This window comes from Acromyrmex echinatior, chromosome 12 (assembly GCF_024713525.1).
Source record: "Acromyrmex echinatior isolate Ae372 chromosome 12, ASM2471352v2, whole genome shotgun sequence".
In the NCBI taxonomy this organism is placed as follows: Eukaryota; Metazoa; Arthropoda; class Insecta; order Hymenoptera; family Formicidae; genus Acromyrmex; species Acromyrmex echinatior.
In genome coordinates, this window is record NC_141863.1 from 2,205,037 (window position 1) to 2,233,019 (window position 27,983).

Sequence of the window (27,983 nt, forward strand, 5' to 3'; positions counted from 1 at the left end):
ATGCTGCTTGTAAAATAAATAAAAATAAAAATTTATCTACGCGACTAAAAGTTGTTCTTAAAATAAAATTAATGAATAAAATCTATCAAGAAAGCATTAATTCCTTTACCATAAAAAAATATCAATTAAACTATATCTTTTGAAATAAAATTTAAATATAATAGTAAAACCAAAAATCGAAAAAAGATTTTCACTGAAATAAATGTTATGAATAAAACGACAGACTTAATTCAACTCAGATATTGCAATTATTTTGTAAAAAATGAAATAATTGTTTAGAAATATTGCATAATAACAAGATATCAAAGTTAGATTATTGTAAATTTAGTATGTGTAGTTCCCCATACATATTATGTAGTAGTAGTATCCCCCATACATCCGTACATATAGATATGTAGAACAAGTACTTCTTTTCGTACATACAATCGATGAAATTAGAAAATTTTTTACTATAAATGTTATAATAAATATTTCATGTGCAGAACACAAAAACAAAAAGAAATATGAACAGCTATACAGGAAGAGGCGACTAGATTGTGATTGTCCTAGGCAAAATGGAACATGGAGAATATGCGGATGTAAAAAGATAAATGTAAATAGTATAGTAAATGGTGGAAATAGAATGACGACAAGAAGAAAGAGAATGATGAGAAAAGAGAAAAGTTAAAAAAGAAGGAAGAAAAGATAGAGGAGCTGCAGTAGAAGGAAACGTATATGCATACAAGAAGTGCAGGCATGTAGATAGAGTCTCCGCTGTCATGATCGCCATTACTATCGTCGCCACCGCCTCCGCCACAGCCACCACCGTCTCCGCCATAGCTACCACCGCCGCCGCCACCGCCACCGCCACCGCCGGTGCCACCGCCACCGCTACCGCCACCATCACCACCGCCACCACCATCACCACCACCACCACCACCATCATCACCACCACCACCATCACCATCACCACCACCATCACCACCATCATCATCATCACCACCACCACTACCACCACCACTACCACCACCATCATCACCACCACCACCATCACCACCACCACCACCACCATCACCGCCACCGCCACCACCGTCATCACCACCACCATCGCCACCGCCACCACTACCACTACCGCCGCCGCCGCCGCCACCGCCACCACCACTACCATCGCCACTATCGTCATCGCCGCAATCGTACGCTCGAAGAAGAGAAGTGGGGATGATACAACACAGCGCGGCCGCGTGTGCAGACTGCTTTTGCAGAGCTTCGCTCGGCATACAGCGAAACGTTTCGCTTTGTGCTGCTGCTGCTGCTGCTGCTGCTGCTGTTTCTGGCTACCGACTACCAACTATCTACTATTTCTCTTAGTCTGTCCAACAATCTTTCGCGTGCTTAGTATTGATTGATAAATTTAGACATCGGGCCGCGAAGTAAACTCGTGGAAAATCGACAGTTATGTCGTAAATCTAAGCATCAAAAATCGTGGATAGCTAAGAAAAAACAATATCTATCGACGCTGAGGATGCTGAGGTAAATTGTACAAAATCTATCCGTGTGTATTCTCGGAAAATGTATGAAATTGACTGCAAAATAAGAAACTGTCGAGCGTGAAAGGCGTCCAAGAATCCTTGAAAATCGCTGCTTGTGCAATGTGCATTTTGTTTTGTAAAGCGCGCGTACACCACGTGTCGCGATAATTTGCGACTGGTGGTTTCAAGTGTCGTGTTTCGATTGATGAATCAAACAAGAAAATGAATATTTGCAAAAAAAACTATGAGCAAATATAATACACAAACGATACCGTCATTACGCTTAACGCGAAACTTTCAACCATCCACAGGTGTTTGAATCGATCCGTATTCACATGTCCTCGTGGATATCCTTCCGATACGTAATCATCATAATTCAAGAATCGCATAGAAAATCTTATGTGATTCTTATGAGATATATTTAGTTGAAATCTGACATAGAAATAATTATAAATAAATCATCCGAAAAATCTCGTTATTATTCATACAAATAAAATATATGATTGAAATAACAAAAAATTTGCAAGAAAACAGAGGTCACAAAGTTTTGTGACGTTTTAATAAACAACAAAAAACTTATGGATGTCGATCAATATAGATCAAAGTATTCAATATAAATATTTCAACTTAAATCAACACTATATAACGATATTGTGTGCTAAAAACATAAGCATATGTAAAATCTAAATAACTAATACAAAACTCGTCTTTGTTAGATAGTCACGAGAGAGATATACAAAAAAGAATAGTAGCATCAAATTTTTCAATTTAAGATAAAAAATATCGATCGAAAACAAAAAAATGATAACTAATTTAGAAAAAATACATGTAACATGTAAAAAGATGGTATTTATTTAACATGAGTCGCGATATAAAGTGACACGTATCATAATTTATTTTAATTTTTATAGAGAGCGCGTCTATTTAAAAAAATAAATTCTATTTAAGTATTAACTTTTGTATTCATAATATAATACAATATAAAACATGTATAACATTATGGTGACAACATGAGATAAAATTTAGTTCTTATTCAAGTACAAAAATCGTTTCAAATTTGACTGGAAAAGATCATTTCCACTTTCAAACATTCCAATATAGATATGTTTTGATAAAAATACGCATCCGATACAGAAAACAAAATCTATGACATAAATTTCGTGAACAATCAGAGAAAATAGTGAACTGATATTGAGACGTAACTCACGATCTTCCGCTACAGTTTAAATGGTGAAAACGAAGATCCGAATTGGATAAGAATCGGCACAGGCAGATGAAATGTGAAGCACGAAGTCGGCACGTTGCAGACCTGGCGGGAACGAAGGCGGAAGTTAAGAAAGCTGAGGTGAGATTCACCGCAGGGATAGCGGCACGTCGGAAGAGCACCTGGCGCGGGCCGCCTGAGATGACGGCCTTGCGGCAGGATATCACGGTATCCCCGTATAGAACCTTCCTCTTGGTATCATTAATCGGACTACTGCTCCAAATCCATTCAACCACAGGTAAGTGCTTCTTTTGATAGTATTTACATCGACAACTTTGCTACTTTGCAAATTAATAAGAAAGCTTTAATTCGAATTTTATTGTAAATTTTAATATGATTAATAACGATATTGTTACTTGATGTATGTTGAATGCTTTACAATTTTATTGGTTACTTTTTGTCACGTAAAACTTTGAAAAGGTCCATTACATTCTTCTGTAATCGAATACACGAGTCTCTCTCTCTCTCTCTCTCTCTCTCTCTTTCCCTCCCCTCCTCCCATCCTCCTCTCACTTTTTTCTTTTACATATGTTAGTAAAAATAAAAAAAAAATAAAAATATTCTCTCTGTATCTTTAATATATAGATAATAAATATATAGATAATAAAAGATAATAAAAATAATCTTATAATGGTTCAATAATAATAAACAATAAATAACAAGAAAGGGGGGCTACAAGCCAGATTTTTATGATTTCAGATTTTTAAAACATACGTTTCGACCTTATTATTAAGTCATCCTCAGTGTAAAGAAATTAAATGCAAATTCGACAAAATTAATAAAACGATTAAATACAAATTATATAATTTATAGTTACGCAAAAAGTTGATAGTATTTCTTCATATCTATCTTCCGCAGCAATGCAATGCTTTTCGTTCTAGTAATATTATCGGTTATATTCTTCTATTATAACAGTCGCAATAAGTCCATAATAATAAAAATATTAAACATGATGAGTCATTAAATAAAAATGTATCAGCACACATTCTCACCTACGATTGGTAAACTAGAATATAATCAAATTGAAACAATGAGTCAATTTAATTCGCAAGTAGCAAATTCAGATCAGAGATAAAAATTGAAACCAGTTCAGTCAAATTGCTTGTATTGTATAAAAGATGACAGTATAATATAGAAATTTTCTCTAGTAAATTTTCAACGTCCTAATTCTATCAAGATTTTTAATTCAGGTAAATTTGCTTTATCATTAGCTGAAAACATGATTTAATTTAATTAAAAATTAAATTGAAAAAGAGCTTCTCTTGATAAACTATAGAGATAAATGTATCGTTGAATGTAACATAACTGCTTTTATCATGAACAATTTACAATATTGTAATATTTTAGTTAGTATACAATTTGTAATTTTGCCGTTGCGGGTATCAAGGTCTAGCTGTTACGTATTCGTCAATTTATTACTTTGCGATGTAGTGGACAATTCATGAATCGAGTAAAACAAAATGCATACTTGCATATCGCAATTTTACACAAATTTAATAATGCACTGTCTTACTTCACATTAGTTCAATATATGCGATACAATCTTTTTTATTTTATTTTTTACAATCAAGAGAAGAAACATAAGACGCTAGATAGGATACACCAATGATATTCGATTTTCTACAGCAATAACTTTTGTCGTTTTTGTTCGGCTTTCTGTTTCGATATAAATCTAGTGTTTTAAAGTACGTACTAATGCATCCTGACAAATCTAATATACTGCATGTGTTTGTTTTCTACACTGACTTAAATCTGTATGTCAGTCACAATGTCGACAATCATGGTGATCGCCAATTAAATTAGTCCTATTGACATGGTTGATTATTCAGTAGAAAGGCATAAAATTCGATCGATTGCTTTTCGATAGGTGATAGAGTGCAAATTAATGTTTATACCTATGACGATACCGTTTACACTTTATACCGCAAGCACAGACAACTGACAATGAGATGCGAAGCTTTAAAACTTGATAACGCCCACAAACAAATTTTTACAAAAGGATTTATAAATGATAAATTAGTAAAGGAAGATAATTTTAAGCAGTCTTCTCTTTCCAAAGTTCGAAAGCGCGCATTAAGTGTTGAGCTTTTAGCTTAGTTTTAAATCTCACTTTTCATTTCTATTAACTAGATTGCTTTGCGATTTGGTCTCAACACACAATATGATAAGTCGCATAAAGCAATTTTGGAAATAAGTTGAGAAAAATCATCGAGAATGATAAATTTAGCAGATTGATTAAAAAAAAAAATTGCTTAAAAACTACAGACGATACAGCGCTGTCTGTTTTAGCGCTCTCTTGCCGAATCTTTGACTCTTGGAGGCCGATCATTCTGCAGAGAAGGGGAAGAGGCTTTGCCGAGTCTGATATGGATGCGGAGAAGCTAAGTAAAAGGGACACGTTGAAACGTAAAGAGAAAGAGAGAGAGAGAGGAAGAGATGCAGCATGCATGCATGCACGCACGCGCGCACACGAAAGAGAAGAGAAAGAAGAAATAAAGGTGGAAGGGGAAGGTATATACGAAGCGGGGAGAGACAGAGAGAAAGAAGAAAAGATGAAGTGAGAGAAAAGGGGGAGGGGAAAGAAAGCCTGGTGTAATGGAGGAACCAGTTTGCGGGTCAGTGCTCCGCATCAACGAGAGGCGCTTCAGCCTCTAGACGCGCGGACGATGCCACCGAGTGAAAGAAGGACGGGGATGGGAGACTCAGTGCCCAGTGGGTCCTGTGAAGGACGTGAAAGAGGAAGGAAGGGCTCGCACGTGATAGAGAAATCATTTGAGAAATATTGCGATTTGTAGATCAGAATCTGCGCACATGCAGATTTTCATAGAAATAAAAAAAAAAGAAATACAAAATAATAAGAAAGATTTCAATGTGCGAAAACAAGAAACAGATCAGTTGTATCTAGACTAACTTGTTTAACAAAACAATTCACTATCACATCTTTTAACCAGGATATATTCAATCTTATCCTGTCGATACAAATATTGTAATATTTGACACATATATTAAACACATGTATTAAACAAACAAAGGTTCTTTATACGATAAAATCTGTAATGTACAGATAAATATACATGGAGAAATGAAATATCATACAATACATGTATTATATTATTCTTATTATTGTTAGACATACTGTATATATGATATGTCTCGATTTTGAAAAGAGGAGATGACGTAATAAATAAAAATGAATACCACGTGAGAGAAAGAGGAAAGAGGAAAAAAGGAAAGAGGAAAAGCAATATTTTTCGAAAATATATACCAGTACGCATAAAACTGGTTCTATTAGCTGGGCGTGTATAGATGCATCGGATTAGCACCTCGGATCCGTATCCGTTGGCATGGGTAGAACATGGTAAAAACAGTTCGACGAACATGACCGAAGGCGCAGCAGCAGTCTTGGGAGATGGTAAGCCCGTGATAAAACACTTGAGTTATGCGCGCGTGCGCGTGCGGTTGGCTTCATATTCCATATGAAGAAAGTTAGTATTTAAAAAAACCTGTAAGATATTGTCGCGCACGATACACCACAATAACACATCAATAACACTAATTCGCTTCATTCGATGCAGACCAGACATCCTCGAATGTCTACGAATCAAATGTGATTGATCTCGTTTCGAGTCTAATTGATGGCGATAAAGCGTGAAATGTATAATAAAATAAAATGCGTTTACGATTGAAATTCGAAAGATTTATTTATTTTTATAATGTAATGTTTGAAGACGATGTAAAATTTTATTATCGACAAGCTGTAAAATTAGAGAGAAAGCGAATAACATTTTGTTAATTGTATCCATCTTTCGTAAGCGTGATGTCAAACATTCGTTCGAAAAAAAATTCTATCGTTGTTCATAACACTTTAAACAGATCTGTATCAGAAAGTACAACTTGTACACCCCAGTGGATTTCCATGAGGACATAATGTACAAGTAGTTTGCAAACTACAGAAAATTAACGATTTAGAACTATCTAACTAATCTCGCTTTTATTCATCGTGTTTTCGCTACCAATCACGGATTTTGAGCGACAGCGTCAAAATGACTATTTATAGTATATATATATATATATATATATACTTGACAGATGACGTCACGGGTGACACACATTTTCTAGTGTACTTTTCGGAATTGCTAGAAAACTCAAGGATCGGAAGTGGTGGAGGAAGAGAAAGAAAAAAACAAAAGGGGAATCTTGTGGTTTTGGTCAACCGGTCGAGTTGCCGTGTACGGGGACAATCTCAGAGCCTTGATGACTAACCGCGTGCCCGTCTTGTTCGGGCAAGAACTCGTCTCCCCTACGGCACGTCGCGAATACCTGCCCAGCACTTGCTTCAGCAAGCACCGATCTTTTTACCACCTGCTGCCGCACGATCTTGCGACGTTCAGTGTTGTTTTGTCAGTATATACCGGAACAGCTTAAGACGATTAAAGTTTATGTACAAGATTCATGACAAACAGAAAAGATTATGTGTTTGTCATTTGTATCATCAGATATACAATGATTTTTATCACTTTATTGTAATAAACATATTCTTGAATATATTTGGTATAATATAATAGGTTTTGAAATTTTCGGTTAATAATTGCAAAATTACATGTCGTATGTTTCTAACACTGAAGATGACTTTAATTGTGATTATAACATTTGTAATTGTCAGTTATTATTAATAATATACACAAGCATTTTACCTGCAAATCAATATAAGTTTTAAATGCAAGCCAATGTAAGCCGAAATATCATCATCCAATGTGTCGGCTTACATTGACTTGCATTTTTTACTCTCTTGATTTATTTCTTTGAAGCCTTATTATTCGAGATAGAGATATTGTTTCCATAGTCCAATAAAACAGAATTAATATATAAATCCTCATATATGAATTTTCAAGTAGTTGAAAAAATGACTGTACGTGTGCATAAAGGCTGGCACAGTAAACATATCGAGAACGACTAGGCATTTTAATTGACAGGTTGTATCTTGCATGCCAACATGCCTGTAGAGTCTATCTGTTAGATAGTTTACACACACACACACACACACACACACACACACACACAAATCTCTATTAAAAAAGAATCTAATCTTTAAAACTGAAAATCTAAAGTTATAACATATTTGATAATTCCATATGAAAACGTCTTAAAGTCCTACACCATATATTTGTACTCGTCATAAAATAAAATATCAAATATAATATTTCTTATTCTCATACTTGCTACTCAAATATGGTTAAAAATTATAATGCAGTGATGATAAAGTCTACAAAATCAAGGAATAAAAAACAGCGTTCCTGATTCTTTCTCCATTTACTTCAATAGAATCCGTGATATACACCACTGGTGATTATGTTGATGAAATTTAAATACAAAATGTAAAAAATTTCATTCACTTCATGAATGAGAAATGAAAACGATTTTATTTTTACACATTCAAATATACATATTGAACGAAAGAAAGAATTTATCACAAACCGAATCAACGTAAATCGGAATTAATGATACCAAGAGAAAAAGTGCAACTTTAATTATCGTTATTTTAAATAAAATAATTTGTAGTAAAATACTTAAAAGCTTATTTGATCCATCTGCTTTAAGTGATCCTCATTTTACAATCAGATATATATGTACATAAATCACAATACAAAGTACTGAACACAATACAAAGGGATTTTGATTAACAATTCATTCAAGTATCTTTAAATAATGAAAAAACAAAATTTTAAGATTTGATATTCAGTAAACATTTTGCAACATTTTTTTGCAAAAGAAATGTTTAATATTATATTCAATGAAATATACACGCACGTGCGTCTATATTTTATATAGATAATTAAATATTTAAAGCATAAAATCGTACCATAAAAAAAAAGGAAATATTCATTCAATTAATTTTTATTAGATTAACGTTTACTACATATTTTAACTTGAATTCAATTGCTTTTTATAAAAATAAAAATCACAAAAGATTGAAAATTGTGATTGAGACATGTCACAATGAAAAGACGACATTATATTGTATGCAAGGAGAGATTATAATTTTAGCTGTGATGTAATCATAGTGAGTTGTAAATAAAAAAAGCTAAAAGAGAAGAATTTGGAAGTTATGAAACTTGTTATCTGCACGAACAAGTGAGCTTGTTCTTTATAAATATGTAACAAATTCTCTAGATGATCACTGCGGCTAATAACTTGTTGCGAATATATTCCAATCATCATTATTCTATACAATATTCTTTATGTTGTATAGAATAACGATGATGACGGATTGGTGCTGGTGGTAGTGATGATAGTAATAACGATAGTAGTGGTAGAGGTGGAGGAAGTGAAGATGGTGGTGACGGTGATGGTAGCAGTGATAGTGGCAGTAATGGTGGCAATGATGGTGATGATTACGGTGGTGGTGATGATGATGGAGATAGTGGTGAAGTAGTGATGGTGATGGGTGATGGTAATGGTGATACTAGCTATAAAAAGATAAAGAGTGAGAAAACTCGATGAGAAACGAGTGAGGTTTAAAAAGAACGAGTAGAGGAGAGAAAGAAGGGTGTAACTGGGCCAAACGGTAGCTACGTCGCGGTCTAGACACGCCGAACTGTGCCGTTCAGCTTCCCATCATGCTTCCCTTCCCTCTCTCTTCCTCAATTCTCCTTTCTCCTTTTCTCTTCCCTTTTTCTCATCCCTCTCTCTTTCTCTCTCTCGCCTCTTCTATCTCATCTCTCCTCTGTCCTCTTTTTTTCTTTTCCTTTTCTTTCCTCTCTCGTCTTCTTTCTTCTCTTCTTTTCTCCATATCTCACCCCATCGCATTATATCGAATGAAGAAATTAATGTTTCGTATTTGTCAAACTTTCCTTTTCGTTTCATAACAAGGTAATAGTAATGATTTCGTCGTCTCTTCCTAATGACAATTCGTTTCGTCAATTAGTTGATAAATAATCGGCAACAGCGATTTCGCATTAATATATTTCCAGTGTTAGTGAATTAATCAAGAAAAGAACATTTGTGCAACGTGTGTGTATGCGTGAAAGCACTTCTGAAACACCACAATATAAATAAATAGCTATGTAGCAAAACCATCGTTGAGAAAATGCGAAAATATCAAATAAATTATAATTTTATCAATATATAATTACTAATGGAGATAGAAAGGCGACATAATAAACGAATGACAAATAATAGAAATAAATAATAGAAATAATTATCTGATTTCTCTATGCAAGACAAAGGAAGATCACCACTCTTTTGGATAATATTTCTTAAACTATAGCTAAAGATAAAACTTAAAAAAATAAATACCGACTAGAAAGTGTCTTCTATCAAATAACATAGTAATGTTTATAATATTGTTTATAATTTTGCAATAATTAACTTTTTTCGTAAGATAAGCAAAAAGGAATAAAATGGGTAAAAATCTATCAAAATGGGCTTCAAAATTGACACAATAAGCAGTAAGTAATACCACACATATTCCTATTCTTTTTCTTTCAAAGAAGTCATCTACACAAAATACCTACAAGTGAATATATTTTATATAATAAGACTTTCTAGAAACTTTTCACTTCGATATAAAATATTTTTTGTTAATTTATATACATATTTTATACTATTTTATATTATTTTGCAAGATGTAGGCATACATCGCGCAGTTTCTTTTTTCTTTTTAAGCTTTTTTTTTATATAAATACACAATTGCTTTCATCTTCAATAGATGACTTCTATTTGTGACACTATACATATATCTATATAACGCAATGCTGTAAAGATTAAGTTAGCTTGTTTGTTTTACAGATAGGTATGCCTGTTTACTCCAATATTTTATATTTAAAACCAATATTTTATATTTAAAAATATTATATTTTTTATATGAAAATGTGTTATGAAAAAAATAAGAAAGGAAAAATATTAATAAAACTGATTTAGGAAACCACAAATATGTAATATTATCAATAATATAGCCTGCACTATTATTGAAACTACACAATTTGCAAAAAAAAAATTGTAAGAATTTTATTTTCGCATGTGTAGAATTCGTTTTTAGCTGTAGAGTTTATATAGAAATAAGTTAGCACAATTAAACATAATATATGAATTATGAATTTTTATTTCTTTAATTATCTAAACAGATCATGTTTTTATCAATATTAATAAGGAGCAATATTTAATTTCCGAAAAACAGAGAGTGTTTCTTTAGGAAGCCTATATTAGTATTGGTAACTTTCCTTTACAATTGCATAGTTTAATCATACAAATATATCATATAATTACGTACATGATTGTCACCAGGCGTATTGGCACATATTTGATTAAGTCAGTAGTATAAATGAGTCAAGTTTCGAATGTGCGTTATTATCATTCTCAAATAGATACATATATCAATTTTATGTGTGTTAAATTAATGATATATTATTATATCTAATTTTAATAAAATTATCATATCTACACTTTATTTTTATAAATATTTACCAATAAAAGGAATCATTTGCTTTTTTTTAGAATTATTGAAGCTCTGCTTCGTTATACAAACTTTTAAAATTGTCCCCTAGCTTGTAATATATAAATCAATAGCGCAACTATTTTCGAACAAAATAATAATATATAGGAAAAGAAATTGAAAAAGTTTTACGAGAGAAAGAAAGAGAGAGAGAGAGAGAGAGAGAGAGAGAGAAAGAGTGTGTGTGTGTCTACTTTAGCCTCAATTTGCAGCGAAGCTACAAATCCATGTCATACTACTGTTGTATTTTGTGGCGAGTATTATAGTTGACACAATTCACTTGACATTCCCGAGAACTGAAAAGTAAACAAATGGGATCGTTCAATGTGAAAAGAAAATATACACATTTATTAATCATGAAATGAAGAGTTTCTCAGTTACTTCATATCATCTTGAATAAACAACGATTTTAGCCAAGTTTTTATTTAAATTATAAACTTGGAAATCATGATGCTATATAGTGTCAAATTAACATCATATAATTTCAAAAAATCATTGTTTTAGTCTAAACTAACGATTGAATAGAAGCAGTGGCGACTTAAATTAATTAGGTTAAATTTGAAACTACAGATTTAATAGTGAAGTAATGCACATGTGCTGTGTAAGTATAAAAATAATTGTATAAAAGCATATTTTCTTTATAGACAAATATTTCAATATATATTTATTTGTCCTATTTTATGACAATTTCACATCACTTTCAACTTTCTCTATTACTAATCACATAAACTGATGTGTTATTCTTTTACATATAATTTTAATTAAAAAACCTATAAGATGTTTCTTTTTGATGTACCACTGATGTAGCTAACATCAGAAAACACAATTGTATAAACAATCTATTCGCTCAATTTGAGACATATCCACAGACATATATTTATATATTGAGTACAATGCACGACTCACAATTTTGAGATGGCATGATAGTCAAAAGCTAAAGAAATAAAGGACAATTCGACATTATTAAGTACCTTCAAGATTTATACTTTTTTTTAATAAATGAATAATTTTCATTAAAACGCACGCGCGCACACGCGCGCGCGCGCGCGCGTGTGTGTGTGTGTGTGTAGAGTTGTACACTTTGTTTATTATAAAATATATTCGTACGTATATATGATAATCTTTAAAATCTTATTATAGTAGTATTTCCACCATTTCTTTATTTCATAAAAAAAAAATTTGAATCTTACATATATTTTATTTAGATCAATCTGTGTTAGGTGGTATATGTTGGTCGTCTATCAGTAACGGACGGTGTAAGGAACTTTTATCGCAAAGTATCACGAGAGAAAATTGTTGCGCATCTAATGCAGCAGCAGCGACTGCTTATTCTGATGAGGATCTGGATAGTGGAAGTCTCTTCTTTTGGAGAGTTCTTGGTGGAGGTGTGCAGTGTCGCCCTTGTCGAGGTATACAAATATAAATTATATTACTCTTCATCTTCAATCGAACAATAATAATCTAAAAGTAGTTTTACTCTCATTTGTAATTTTATCTAAAATATTACATTCTCTCTTTCTGCGTACATGTGTGTAATGTGCGTAATTTCAGTTACTAAAAGAAAAAAAGCAAAAGTTCTTTCTCAATTCTGTGCACTTGACTAGTAACAATCACGTTATCTCAAACATAATCGTTATAAGTAAATGTGCACAGATATGAATCGTTTTTATTCGATACAGAGAGTTGTACGGAAGTGAGGTGCGAAGAAGGAAAAAAGTGCATAGTACGTAGAGGAAGACCGAGGTGCGTGTGTAGTCCAGAGTGTAAAGCACCGCGTGGTGGTGGACCGGTCTGCGGAACGGACGGCAAAAGTTATAAAAGTCTTTGCAGACTCAAAAAGCGAGCTTGCAAGAAGGGCAGTCATGAACTCGCGGTTGCCTACAACGGCCACTGCCAAAGTAAGTATGTATAAATCAAGTGATTGTCTCTGTATTTTTTTGTAAAAATATTTTGCTTCCTTTTTTTTTGAAATTACCAAATATTTAATGACATTATTCGTTGATGTTATTCCTTTCGCAGAAATGACAATTATATTAATGTTAAGAATGTGTATCACAGGGCAATAAAATTAAAGAAAATATCCGGTGACCATTTATCGATATGATAATTATTTCATATTTAATTATCGTAATTTAATGATCGCACGTGTAAGAAAAGAATATTTTCATTTTGTAAAATACCAAAATGTTGATGTAAAAATAGAAAATTTGCGATCGATACATCGACATAACAATACCAAATATTTTAGTATTAAATATCGTTTAAAGTCTCTCTTGTGCAGTTTTTTAACAGTTTCTTTTTTTATATGTCTCAAGTTGCTTGCATTTAAAAATTTAATGTTATATAATGCTATAATGTAATAACGTAAATAAAGTAATATAAAGTTTAGGATGAGCTTGACAGTGAAAGATGCAAACAATTAACATGCCATAAAGCCAAGAGAGAGAGAGAGAATAAATTATAGGTACTGAATAATTTAAATTTAACACTCTAGACCTCTTGAGATTATTTTAAATTAATTAAGTGACTTGAGTCATATAATTAAACGAACAGGAAACAGGACACAGCTAAGTGAACGAGAGCACGTAATTATCGGTAGAAACCAAATGGCTGGTAACTAATTGTATGAATAAAAATAAAGAAAACCAATGCGTCTATCACGGAGGCAGTTTACGACTGTGCGTAATAACGTGCAAAGTGTCGAGCAGGTTCGTGCGCACGAGTTCGATGCGGCCAAGGTCGGAGCTGTCTGCTGGATCAGAACCTAAGTCCTCACTGTGTGAGGTGCGCTCGCAGGTGCTCCCAAGCACTCCCGCATCAGGTCGCCGGCGCACGCCCCGTCTGTGGAGCCGACGGAAACACCTACAAGAGTGCCTGCCACCTGCGACTCGCCGCTTGCCGCGCAGGTCGCGCCATTCCCGTCGCTTATAAGGGTCATTGCAAACGTAAGTTTCTCTCTCTCTCTCTCTCTCTCTCTCACGCACGCACGCACGCACGCACGCACGCATGCACGCACACCCAAATTTATCCTTCTTCGAAACATTTATAAAGTTTTTTGAAAGTCATAGAGAATAACATAAAAAAAAATCTATTGCAAAGTTGTGACAACTATGCGCGCACCATTTTTAATTGTTCTAAAATTATAATAGTCAGATATACACGAAAACAACTTTTTAATTGTTTTGAATAAATACCTAATTGATGTGCAATATTTTGTAAAATATCAAGAATATTGCAGATGAACTATTTATTAATTTGAATTATTTATGTTTCAACGTAAAATAATTAACAAAATTTTTAGTGATAAAATGATAAAAACGCTCCACAACTGTTATAATTTGACAAAGATGATACCTACAACTTATAACATAGAAACACATGTAGGTGATTATAAAAGAATGATTAATGAAAATAAAAATAGAAGCAAAAAAGAATTAGTTTTATTGATAAATAAATGAATAGTCAATTGGCTGCTACTTTACATCGGAATATGTATTATTATTTTATGTTTTGCGCAATGTCGACGAAATCTCACAAGTATCTATTCCATTTACAGCAGCCAAAACACAATGTCTTTAAATGAGAAATCTATGAAAATAATAAAACAGGAAATCTTTAGCGTCATATTCAATAAACCATATTGTTTTTGTTTCCCCTTATACATTTTCAAAATGTGTACTATTATTAAATTAAAGTTTGCAAATATCATGTTTTTTAAATTGATATCTTTAAATTGATATCCTATATATTTTATAATTATTAATATTCGTTCTTTCAATAATTTTCTTTACAATATTTTTTAACTTTAACCCTAGAACACAATCAATATTGAAGGATACAATAATGTTGTTGAAACGTAAATTTTACGTACAAAGAAATAGGCTACACTTATTGATGCAACACAAGTTTTTCACACTTTTAATAAAATATTTTTTATCTAAACATTTGTAAACACAAATAACTTAATTATTAACTTAAAAGGAAAGAAAGAATAACCACAAATTCAATCCTGAAATGATATAGAATATGCAGTTCAATTGTGCGTGCGTGCGTACAAGATCTCCATAACAATAAAATAAAATAAAATATACAATACAAATAATAATACAAATACTTAAAAATTGTAATCGGAAAAATTTTATCGATCATGCGTTACAATACCAATCACCAAGGAGTCCAAACTGTTGTGCAATAGATAGAATTTTTTTTAAAGCTTGTCTTCGCTTGCCCTAGCTTTTAACATGGCAAATTGTATCTCTTAATGACTATTGGAGGCACAATTTAACGATCAAAAGACTTCGCTCACTTGAATGAATGTATCAATACCATCGATTCTAATCTTTAATCTAACTATTCAATTATTACTATATTATGATATTAACTTGTATGATCTGAAATCTATTTACTTTTTATTCACATCTCACTCAGAAGACATTCTTAAATAATTATTTAAAATTTTCATGACTCTAAGATTGTTTCAAAATTAATGATCACTTTGTAAAATCCATAATTGAGCGATAGAAAATGGATAACTGTAAGGTATGACCTATGCTGTCGTGTTTCTCATGAATGTTTTCTATCACAAGACGAAGAGAAAAGAGATGTAAAAATAAAAAAACATCAGAAGGCAATTCCAAGATCGTTCCAGGAAGTTCATCGACCGGGATGCGATCCGTTGGGTTGCGAAAGAGAAAAAATTATTTAAAAAAGTGGAAGGAAAAAACGAGAAATAAAAAGCATAATTTTTTGTTCATTCCCGTCGATCGAAACTGCTATGAACCCTCAACTTGGAACACGACACGATTGCTGATTATCAATCAGATTGACAGATTCTTTTCCAGGAGATCATATCAGGCATCTTTCAAGGAATATCACGCGATCCACACAACCACCTGGCGCTTTGATTATTTCAAATAGCGCTCATTATATCATAGACACGCAATTAAGACATTCTAAGAAGATTTATTAATTTCTCTCATAAAATTAACTTTGAAGCACGGATAAAAATTAATTCGTTAATTCGTTACATGTTCTCGTATCGTCCTTCTGATCATTTAACGAACTAATTAACTAACTAAGTTTAACTAATGCACGCACTTACTTTTATATATATTTACTATATATTTATGCTATATATTTCTACATATACGCATTAAACGTATATAATATGCTTACGCAATTTATACATATGAAAATCCAAGACACGATCTCTTACATTTTCGCACTTATCTTCGTGCTCTCGCACTCTTTGTTTCTCGCACTCCCCGATTGAACTAAAAATAACTCAACTATAAGAATTCGGCATATATCGATTAGGATTCCCTACAGAGAATGAAAGTTCGAATCGATTATTATTTCATAAGAAATGCAATCGTGAAATTAGATCAGTTTATATAACTAGTGGAAAACTGTGAAAGCTCTGAAGAGATTTGTTAATTGTAAAGATGTTATACACTAGTATTGCATAGATGAGATGCCATGTATAAAGATTTAACAAATATTGTTTATACAATATTATGTGAAAGTAATTATGCAGGATATTCTTAGAAGGCTCGTGATGGAGGTTCTGCTTTTTCATTACATGACGTCTCGCAAGACGATTACATCAAGCATGCCTAACGTATACTCTGTTTTTAGAATCTCAAAAAAATACAATATAAAGCAAAATAATAAAAGATGTCTTTTCCGTCGTCAAAACATTAATAGTTATAAGATTATATTTCAAATTTGAATTTTAACTGCCTTTTTGATCTGTATTAAAATTTTATTATCATAAACACTTGATAAAATGCTTTCAATGCATAGTCATTCAATAGTTCTTTTGTACTTTTATTTATTTGCACGGTAATTTCTTTGCAAAATCATTACGAAATTATTATAAAATAACATGTATTTAAATATTATATACCTTTATTCTTTTTCTCAATAACATTCTATTACATTAATATTCAGTTTTATCTTTTAATAAATTTAAAAAATCTTGAATTAAAAAATTTTTTAAAATTTAAACGTAAAATTAGATTTGTAAAAAAAAATATCTGTAAAATTATCTTATGAATGCCGATTTCATAAACAGCATGTCCCGAAATTTGAGGATAATATTATTGCAACGTGGAACTTTATGAAAAATTAAGTAATAAAAGTATAAGTATAATTTTTTTCGCAAAGTAATTTTTTAAGTATAAACGTTTAAAGTTTGACTAATCAAAAATATTGATTAAAAATCTGTCCATGTGATAGTGTGCATACAGCGGCAATGTTATTATTAGCTGCGTTCAGCAGAACGTTTATTTTGCAACTTTTGGAAGTTTTCTTTGTACTTGGATTATACTTTTAGATCTGGAAGAATGATCCTATCTCAGCAGACAATCATAAAACGATTGCAAACTGTTGTGTTGTGCTGAACGCAGCCATTATTAAATATTATTATTCTCAAATTTCCGGGAATACACTCTATATATCCAAGAAACTATTAAATAGTTTAGCCTTCGTTATTTAACGACTTAAACACTTTTAAATGCATTTTGTGTAAAATTTCATTTTTTGAAGATAGTAGTCTTCATTTTTGAAACAATGACATGTCTTCAATGTATCATATTATAAGCTACTTTACAAGATGTCAAAAAGCATTTTTTCATCGTCAATTTATATGTTAAAAAAAACTTAGCATTCAAAGTGCATTATTTAACTAGAGACAAACAAAATGCATTCGTTTAAAGGCGCCTCCATACGATATGCAACCATGAGCAAATATCATACACGTATATATGTACGTGACGTAATTATATTGAATGTAGATCAATGTTTAATGAATGTGTGCGAAGTTAGGTGTGTAGGTGTGGCCATATTGTCTGGAGATGCCTTTATATTTTTAGCAATTGTTTAGCAATTTTGTTTAACATTATACATCCTGTTGGTTGGCATTGTTATTGTTATTTTCTATAAAAGTGAAAGTTGGTTTCTTTGCAAACGATTTATTAAATTTAATTTTCAAGTGCTCTGCTTTATTTCACTCTCGACTTTTCGAAAAATTATTTCTATCATTCGGTATATTAATAAAATTAAAGGAAAATCTATCTATCAAAAAGCAAACGCGGGATTGAGTAACGCTCTTGTTTATAAGTTTCCAACTGCAAAATGTTCTCTCTCTCTCTCTCTCTCCTCCTTTTCTCCCTCTTTCTTATCTTTCAAAAAATTCTCCTTCATCTTCTGGAAACAGGTGAGTTGCACGACCGTAAGGTTATCAAGATCAGTTTATATTAGTTCAAAAATGAGATAAAGAAGAGTCTGCGTTAGACACAAATAAAGTGGAGTACCTATGTATCTTGGAGCACCTATGTATATGGACTGTATGAAACGTACCATACGAGTTCTTTCTAGAGCTCAAAAATAAAAGGAAGAGAGAGAAGAAGAACGTCGAGGATCGAAGAACCGAAGAGAATCGTGTTGTTAGAACGATGGAGAAGTAACGAAGACAAGAAGCGGCAAATGCAAATCGAAGAGAGTAAAAAAAAACGAAGAAGAGAAAGAAGGAACAGAAGATGAAAAAGAGAAGACGAGACAGAAAAGTATCAAAATAAAAGGAAAAAAAGGGGAGAGTAAGGCGGAGCAGGGCGAGTAAAGTTTGTACAAGAAACCGCAGCAGCCCTCCACGAGTCTGCATGGACACGGTCCCCGGTAACAGTATTCAGTATAACGCCATACACTGACACGGTACAGCTTGGCGAGGCCACGGACGTCTGGCCAGTGCCAAGCACCGCGCTGTCCGTGCCAAGTTGGTCTTTTTTTATTAGACTCTGGCACAAGATTCTACCGTCTTCCTTTCTCTCTCTCTCTCTCTCTCTCTCTCTCTCTCTCTCTCTGTTTTTCTTTCTCTCTTCTCATTGGTCGATGGACCGATATCGTTTCGTCTTGCTCTACTGTTTCCTTCCTTCTTCTCACAACCATATCAACATCCACGTGTTCACGTCTCAACATCGACATTCACCGCTGCATGCCTCCAGCTGAATACCTCTACATTGCGAATCAGCTCTCTCGCCAGCGCGCCATGGTGCCACCCCACCAGGCCACCGATCCTTTACCTCTTAACGCATCTCGCTCCCACTCATTATGTTTTTCACCTCGCGCCACTTAAGTTTCTACATCTATCCCCATAGCGATGTCGTAGTCATGATGCTCGATACTGTAAACAATCCACGAAAGAAACCTTTGCTGGTTTGCAAACTATATGCACGTCGTGACTATACTTTACATATCGTCGTGACAACAAAACGATTCCGCGGACGATACTCATGCGCCAACGGCGACCATCAATGTCGTGCTACTTTTCTTAAGTACCACACGTATTGTACATATATGCATTTGCTCAAGTACTAAACTCTTTTTAACATTTTCGTTGTATTTTCAATTGCATTTGTTCTTTTTTGTAAACAATTGCTTTGGTATCATCTATAATGAAGAATTACGATTCGATATGCGTTATTTGTTATTTTATCTAACAATAAATAACACTTGTTTCGAACTTAATATCATAATCACCATCGCTTTACGCATATTATATAATAGTTACATGGTCATTAGACAATTCTGCAATTGCCACATGTTTGACATGTTGACATGTTGCAAGTGTACTGAGGAAAAGATTTGTAAATATTATAAATGATTGTACATTTAATAATAAAAAACTATGAGGCGATAAGTTGCTTCTATTATAACTTGAGTGCTCGTAATGTACTAATACTACGAAATAAACAATGATGAAAGTTTCATTTTAATTATCCTCAGTTAGGATATCTATCAAAAGAATATTTGTCAAATAAAAGGACGTTGCGTTTGATTGTTGATAGCGAAATTTTGGATTATAGATGAGTTTTTGGTGTCTTATCGTGTGAGAAATAGAAATCACTTTAGTTGCCTTGCCTTAATTCTGACACTCAGATAGAATTGTATGATTTCTCAAATTCGAATATCGTATGGAATTGTATTTATATTATAGAGTTTAACATTTCTTTAATAGATTTCTAACTTTCAAGTATATACATATATGTATACATTTCCAGCTTATATAATATTTTTTTGTATACTTACTTTATAATATAGTTTTATATATACATGCTTCTTTTTTCTTTTCTTTCGGATACAACATATAATATATTCATGTTAAAATATAAATGATCACAAAGTAAAACTATTTATACCGAATTAAAAAAACTTGAATAAATTGTCCATTAATTATTCGGAAAATAAGTACTCAGAGTACAATGTTCTATACGAAATTAGCTGACGAAAGTGACGAGTCAAAGTCGATTAATCCATATTAAATGTATAGCATAACTACTAATTAAGATCAAAATGAATTGTAAACTACTCGAATTTCTACTGTGTGCAAAATTGTTTATTTTCTACTTATACACACACACACACACACACACACACACACACACACACGAAATAATTATTATTTCTTTCTTTAGCGGCACAAGAGTACATTATTCCTACCTCATTGTCAGTGATATTTTCAATCTGTACATACACTTGAAACTTGAGTTCTCCATAGCAATCTATAATATATATTGACAATCTCTTTTCCTTGGCTCATGAAAACGAATTCTCATGCGAATGAAAAAAAATAAAAAGAAAAGCTAACGATCATCGCACGGTTCAGAGGATCAACATGGTATACGTAGTACGTGTGTGCGAGGAAGAAGTAAATAAGTAAATAAAACAGCCGGTTTAGCGACGAGGTGTCGCGATGCAAATAATCGTCTTTCTCCGATTCGAGGATCCGAGGCGCGAAAGTGCACGCGTCTGTAAATATACATACGGCAATATCTATGCGCACGGAACGTATACCAACTTTTCTCGAATCTCGTCACATCTTCTCGCCACCTCCTATCTTTTCCTTCGTTTTCCCCTTGTAGTTCCACAATATCTCATACTCTTAAAGATTTCTCATTGTGCGGTCGTTTATTCTTGTCACTGAAGGCATTAAGTAATTTGCTTATTTTTTCGACTCGCCAATGCAATGGAGGATTCGTACACGTATTGACATCATTTCTCATCCGTCAATACTTGACGCGCGTGGTTTTTATATGCCACGCTGACGGCAAATGATGCGGTGCGATGAGAATTATCCGGTTGTCGCATGGCAAATTATGCCTGCTGACAGAGACGGAAGTGGATAATGGCATAGAAGAATAAAATTTTTATCGAGAAGGGTAAATATCGTTTCTATGATATTAGATTATACCGTTAAAAACGTAAAAAAACGTTACACACACACACACACACACACACACACACATATATATATATATGTGCAAAACTGTTACCATTACGAGCGCAATTACAACAAGTTACACAGAGAAAGAATGAAATATATTTTTAATTGTATCTATCTACTTCATACATAACTCATAATAACATTACAATACCAACATTTGCAGTCTTATCGTATGTCTCCTGCACTTGGATGATAGTTGATAGGATAATGTTATAATAAATATGAAACATGTTTTTTATCATAACGCTGTCAATTATCATCTAGGTCTTAATGTAATTATCAGATTAGAGAAAAAGATATATAATACCAAAAAATCTTTTCTCTTTAAAGAAGTTCAAAAGCAAATGTTAAAAGCGTAAAATTTCTCTTATTCTATCTTTCAATAGTTTTATTGTTCCAGTTTGAATACACAATTATGTTATGCTTAACATTAGAATCGCAGACCTAAATGAACTTAATCACGATTCAAAGTAAATCTGACTTTTTTCGAGGGAGGGTTGTTACTATAAAAGTAAAATTATTTGTAATTAATTATGATTACTTATGAAAAGTCACAAAAAATCTACAGCTCCACGTGTAAATCCAAATTGGAAAAATGTATGTGTGTTCTAATGCTAATAAAAGTTATCTATTGGAAGAGACTATACTTGTATATAATAAAACGAAACTGTTCGATATTGATCTGAATTGCTCTTTAGTGTGTATAAATATATGCATAAATGTGTCTTTAATTTAATATAAAATTTAGAGTGAGAAAAAAAATAGGTTGCGCGCGATTTTTGATGAAGTAATACTATATTATCATATCATATCATATAGCATGCATGATGAGTGTAACCTAACCCAACGACGATTACATTTAAATTGTGTGGTGCAATTCAAGCGTTGACAATGTTATGTCAATGCTACGTTGGACTGAATAACCAATGATTCTTTTATATATATAGCGCTATATAATTGCATTACTTTTCTTCTTTTATATTAAAATCTACGTTCGCGTGTGCGAAGATCAGAGTGAGTTAAAGTCAATATGAGTGTTGTCAATTTATTATTAATTAATACTTACGTTAAAAGTAGCCATTAGCCTAAAAATAAGTAGTATCATACGTCGTATCATTTTATCACGATAGAAATCGCGTTTGCGAATGGGTCAATGTCACGAAATTGCCAAGTGACAAAGATAGACTAAATCTTAACGATTGATTTAGAGTGCGTTCGCTTTTGCTGTTCACGCATTGTAAGCTTTATTTTATCTTTATCACTCTTTTTATCTTTATGCAGAAGGAAGATAGGATAAAACTTAAGCGAGAACGAACGCACTTCCAGTCTTTTGTATTCTCTCTGCATATTTCTGTCACACAATTTCGAAATTACAGAATTACAAACACAGATTAAAGAGGATAAAATTAGCCAAACACAATTATTTGCGCAATTATTTAAAAAGATGTATTTTTTTTCAACATACGGATATAGGACGAAAAATATATAATAGTTATCTTTTGTATTATAAAAGATATTATAATTTATAGAAGGAATATATTGAAAATCAATCAATTAATTTTAAGTAATATCATATATCTATAATACGATTTAACAAAAAAAAGTATGCAGAATGATTACTTTAATATGGGAGCAGTAAATATATTGTATTAGCGACCGTTTAATGGCTATTTGCTGCGATCGATCCTAACGCACTTATTCTGGGTATCTATCATGAAACTTTATCCCTAGAATGGAAAGTGAAAAGTGAAAATTTTAACCATTGAAGTTAATGGAGAAATTTTTCACTTTTCACTTTTCATCCTTGGAAAAGTTTTATGATTGATACCCTGATTAAATCAATAGTTGTAAAACACACGGTAACGATGCTTTCAAGGTGCTTGTAAACTGATAAATTTTCTCTGTTAAAAAAAATCAAAGTAATTTTCAAGTTATTTGATTTTGACAGAAAGCGCAGATTGTACCAAGATACGCTGTAGAGAGGGCCAAACTTGTTTATCCGAAATGAAGTCTGGACGACCACGTTGCGTGACCTGTATGTATCGTTGCCCCCGGAAGCGGGAGCGCATCCGGAATAGGGCGCATCGTGACAGAGATCGAGATCGAGATCGAGATCCATCGATGACCATGTTATGTGCGACAAACAACATCACCTATCCCAGCTGGTGTCACATTATCAAGGACGCCTGTGTTACTGGTTTCGTTCTTGAAACACGGCACGCGGGCCCTTGTAACGCTTACGACACGGCTCCCTTTTATATTGGTGAGTTAATAATTATATTAACCAAATTTTGTGTTAATGTCACGCACGTAACGAAACTGCTACGGTTTGGCAAACTGTCGAGATATTTGAATTTGTAAATGAATTGTTAAAGAACATGGAGTATTGCCAGATAGAGAAATTTGACCTCAATATAATTTCAATGTCGATAAGGCAGAGCAATTCAATGATAATGAAATATAGACAAATTAATTGTAATTGTAAAATGTCGGATCAGTGGAACATTTTGGATATTTTTCGGATATTTTTCGGACAACGCGATGTGTGTCTTAAAAACTTAAAAAGTCAAAAATCTTATTTATTATATGCGCCGTACATAGCGTTGTAGTCTATAGCCGTATTTATTTTATATTGTATATCTTTCTCTGTGAAGTGAATGAGTCACATTACTCGCATCGCAAACGCCGAGTTATATATATAATTCGCTCTAGTTACAATCATTCAGCATGGAATTTGTGTTGCTTACGCACGAATCACGTACGATATACATACCTACTGCCTACATAGGTATACTGCCTGTTAAACGCATTCGATCGTGACATAAAACATAGAGAAGAGGGAATATAGAGAGGTAAATTTCTAAAATTCAATGGCTATCGCATCTCCTATAATACTTTAGATAATATGTTTAATCATCGAAAGAAAATATAAATAATAAATTAATAAATAATAAATTTCATCTAATATTGTCACTCATGGCTTTTCATCGTCTCTCCACGGCCTTCTGTCAGATTGTGTGATTTGTGTGTACATCATGAAGAAATCTGCTGCATGTTGTATAAAAAAAAGAGATAATTCTATTTTCATTTCACTTTTCAATTACTTTTAATTCCGTTTTATGAGAATAATTCATTTTATGAAACAATTATTTACAATTTACTTACTATGATTTCCTATAATTGATATAAAAATCAATTTCCTATATTACATTACATTAATTTTATAATTTCAGAATAAAAGAGCAATTGTAATAAAATAATTTACTATGTAAATAATATCGCTTCATAATACATCGTATACATAACTTAATATTGTCAATTTTAATTCAATCACAGATTTGAAAACATGTAAACATCTAATCGACTATTGTATTGATTGATTAAAGAATGGCATATTTCTACAAAATTGGACAAAGCTAGGCATGCCCGTGAAATAATCACTTCTCAAGCAATTTCAAGAAAATCGTTTTCGTGTCCGAATAAGAGAGAGAGAGAGATTGTATACCTACATAACTTAATAATTACATTTTCTCTTCCTAGCAATTCCTATCATTTATTCCTTTCCTGGCGCAATAAGCAACAGTTTTAACAAAAATGCAAGCAATTCCGATTAATCATAAATCATTATTGGCCCGAATGTATTATTAATCCTCAACTACAAAACTCATCCTAATCTACATTATTTGTATTTTAGACCCGAGGTTTTTTTTCGCTGTATCTCTCACAAATTTCAATGGATTTTAATTAATTTTTTTTTGTTTAACAAAATGCCAAACCAATAAAATAAAACCAATAAATATAAAATTCAAATCTGTAAGCAAAAAAAATTTTGATCACAATGGCTGCGTTCAGCAAAGAAAACTAATCAATTAGCGCTTTACTGCTAATCAACTAGTACTTTAACAGGATTGTTTCCTACATTTAGATCCAATGAGAAACTAAAAGGTAAGAACCAATCGTATTAAAAGAATTACCTATTAAGCGTTAATTGATTAATTTTCTCTACTGAACGCAAACAAAAATTTTGTAAAGAAGAAAAGTGTAAAAAAAGAGTGTTTAGAAAATCATATCTTTGCGAAAAAAAAAATCAAAAAACAAAGTTAAATATCTTAGAAAGAGGAGATCGTAAACTTTAAGAAAAAAAATATGTCAACATTTAATCTCAAAAGTACAATTATTTTAATGGATGAAATTGAAAGTATTTTGAGACATGCTCATCGAATGACATCGTCATAGAATAGTATACTCTCAACTTTTTTTAAAATGATCCGTCATTTCTGTTTCTTCTCAAAGTGCTCTTTTATTAAAAAGATTTAGTAAAAATGTCAGCATTACAAAATAGTAAAAATATTAATTTTATTATTAGTAGGAATAGTAGTTTCATATATATATATATATATATATATATATATATATAAAATATAGTTAGTCTGAACTAAACTTTTTATCTAAAATAAACAGAAATACTCTAGCTACTGAAAGTTGAAACCCAACATGTATGTAACAAGAGACAGATGTTTAAAAATGTCTCAGGTCATTATGACCCAATCTTTATAATGTCAGGTTAAATTCGTAAAAAAAAAATGAATTTAGCTGCAATTCTAAATCCTATGTCAACCATACAGAAATACCAATTAATTAATTAATTAAAACATTTTTTTTATATAAAAGATCCACTGATGTAGTTGAAAGTTAATTAACCTTATGAATATTAAAGCAATAAGAAGAAAGGAATTTGAAATTCGCCAAATATTTCATCTTTTTACAGAGGAGGACAACACTTCGAGCAACTATGGTGTTGATCTGGCAGACGAAGATACAAAAGTGAGTGATGATTACGCCAAATCTCCTTATGGAGATTTACGCCTCCATTCTGTACCGTTCTTGTAGCTTTAGCGTTTTCATAGTTTAAAAAGCGACGAGAAGTTGACAGATAGTAACGCGATTTGATTCTTTAGTTTAGAAATTTAAGTGGATCCTAAAATCGTCTGTTTTATCGACTTAATAGGATTTACATATATGCAATTTACATGTCATTAATATATCACTTACATACTACATCAATATCTCATGCACACTTACACATATATAAATTTTCGTAACGCATTTTCGTATCGAAATGGTCTAATTGTGAAAACTCGATATTATTTGTTCGTATAAACTATTGTCTGTAAACTATAATTTCATAAGTATAAATTATAAAACTTTTATTCAAGCAAATTATACGTTATACATTATAATTATAATTATATATTATTATATTACGATATTGACAGCTCTATACCATATTGTGTACTAAGAAATGATAAGGAAGATCTCAACTTTAAAAAATTTTCCGTTCTCCGTATAAACTCGAGCTCACATGTATTAATGCGTATACTTTAATTCTAGAAAAAGATTTTCAAATTTGTAAAGAAGAAAAAAGACGACAGAAAAATTATTATGTTTAGTCGATAAAATAGACAGCTTTAGGATTCCCTTAAGGGGATGCTGGAGTGACTGTCGATTGATATGATAAAACAAATTCTTAATTCTAAATAAATCATAACAATATGTTAAATAAAACGTTACATGCATTAAATAAAACAGTATATTAAGGCTCAGTTCTACAATTCATGGTTAACACTTAAACGAGATTTAACTTATCCCTCATCTCTTTCCAATTCAAGGATGAATTGAACCTCGGTTAAAAGTTAATCGTGATAATTGTGGGACTGGGTCTAAGTAAAAGTATATTACATACATTGAGTAAAACATTACGTACATTTTTTGCTATTATATCTTATATATCGCATGAATACTAGCTCAGAGAGCACAGAGTTGTCTAAAAGATGACTAAATTGTTATAAAGATGTCTTTTAGTGAAAGAATATAGTAATCGACGAAAAGATGACTAAATAGATGTCATACTGCTAGTCATTTTTACAGCTTTTTATCCATATGATAACTAAAAGATGACTTCTGTAGATATCTTTTAATCATTTTTAAGATTTCTTTTAGTTTTTGTATTTTGGCACATTTAATAATATCAGATGCCTGAATTAATTTTTACACAAAACTAGACGAAATTGTATGACTGTCAATATATATCTTATTTATGGGTCCTGCATTGTTTACCATATCCTGTGTGCAAGAGCCATTATCTTTTATAGTCCCCTACTTTGAGGACTCGCTTCCAAAAAATATTTCATTAGTGTTCATTAGAAGACGCAGACATTATGAGAAAAATTTCTCATAATGTCTGCATCTTTTATTCTATTCTGTATAGTTTTCAAACAAGAGAAGTTAAACTCTATCGCGTCTGTCTGATAGCAATCTTATATACTGCTCGGTGAGTGATGAAAAGTATCAAACTAGTGGAAAGATATCTTCTTTATGTTATTTTTTCGATAATATGAAAAGATATCTTTTAATTGATTTTTCACTTTGTCGAAAAGA

The 27,983-nt window shown here is 32.1% G+C and overlaps 1 protein-coding gene and 1 long non-coding RNA gene across 2 annotated transcripts; both read left to right on the plus strand.

The window, feature by feature from the left end:
• Positions 1-1,370: 1,370 nt before the first annotated feature.
• LOC105153860 (follistatin-A) lies at positions 1,371-27,069 on the plus strand. Its single transcript, XM_011068980.2, has 7 exons — positions 1,371-1,509; positions 2,731-3,010; positions 12,484-12,672; positions 12,943-13,161; positions 13,972-14,208; positions 23,494-23,808; positions 26,314-27,069. Exons 2-7 carry the CDS (start codon positions 2,782-2,784, stop codon positions 26,433-26,435), a joined length of 1,311 nt encoding a protein of 436 aa, XP_011067282.2. The 5' UTR covers positions 1,371-1,509; positions 2,731-2,781; the 3' UTR covers positions 26,436-27,069.
• Positions 3,402-8,235, plus strand: LOC147907729 (uncharacterized). Its single transcript, XR_015546884.1, has 2 exons — positions 3,402-6,184; positions 6,913-8,235. It is a non-coding gene; the product is annotated as an uncharacterized LOC147907729 (long non-coding RNA).
• Positions 27,070-27,983: the final 914 nt, after the last annotated feature.

What these genes read in the sequence shown, in the direction of transcription:
- LOC105153860 (XM_011068980.2), top strand. Translation starts at nt 2,782, where the DNA reads ATGAAATGTGAAGCACGAAGTCGGCACGTTGCAGACCTGGCGGGAACG. An exon ending in GCAGTGTCGCCCTTGTCGAG is followed by an intron (nt 12,673 to 12,942) that starts GTATACAAATAT and finishes TATTCGATACAG; the next exon opens with AGAGTTGTACGGAAGTGAGG. An exon ending in CTACAACGGCCACTGCCAAA is followed by an intron (nt 13,162 to 13,971) that starts GTAAGTATGTAT and finishes AGTGTCGAGCAG; the next exon opens with GTTCGTGCGCACGAGTTCGA.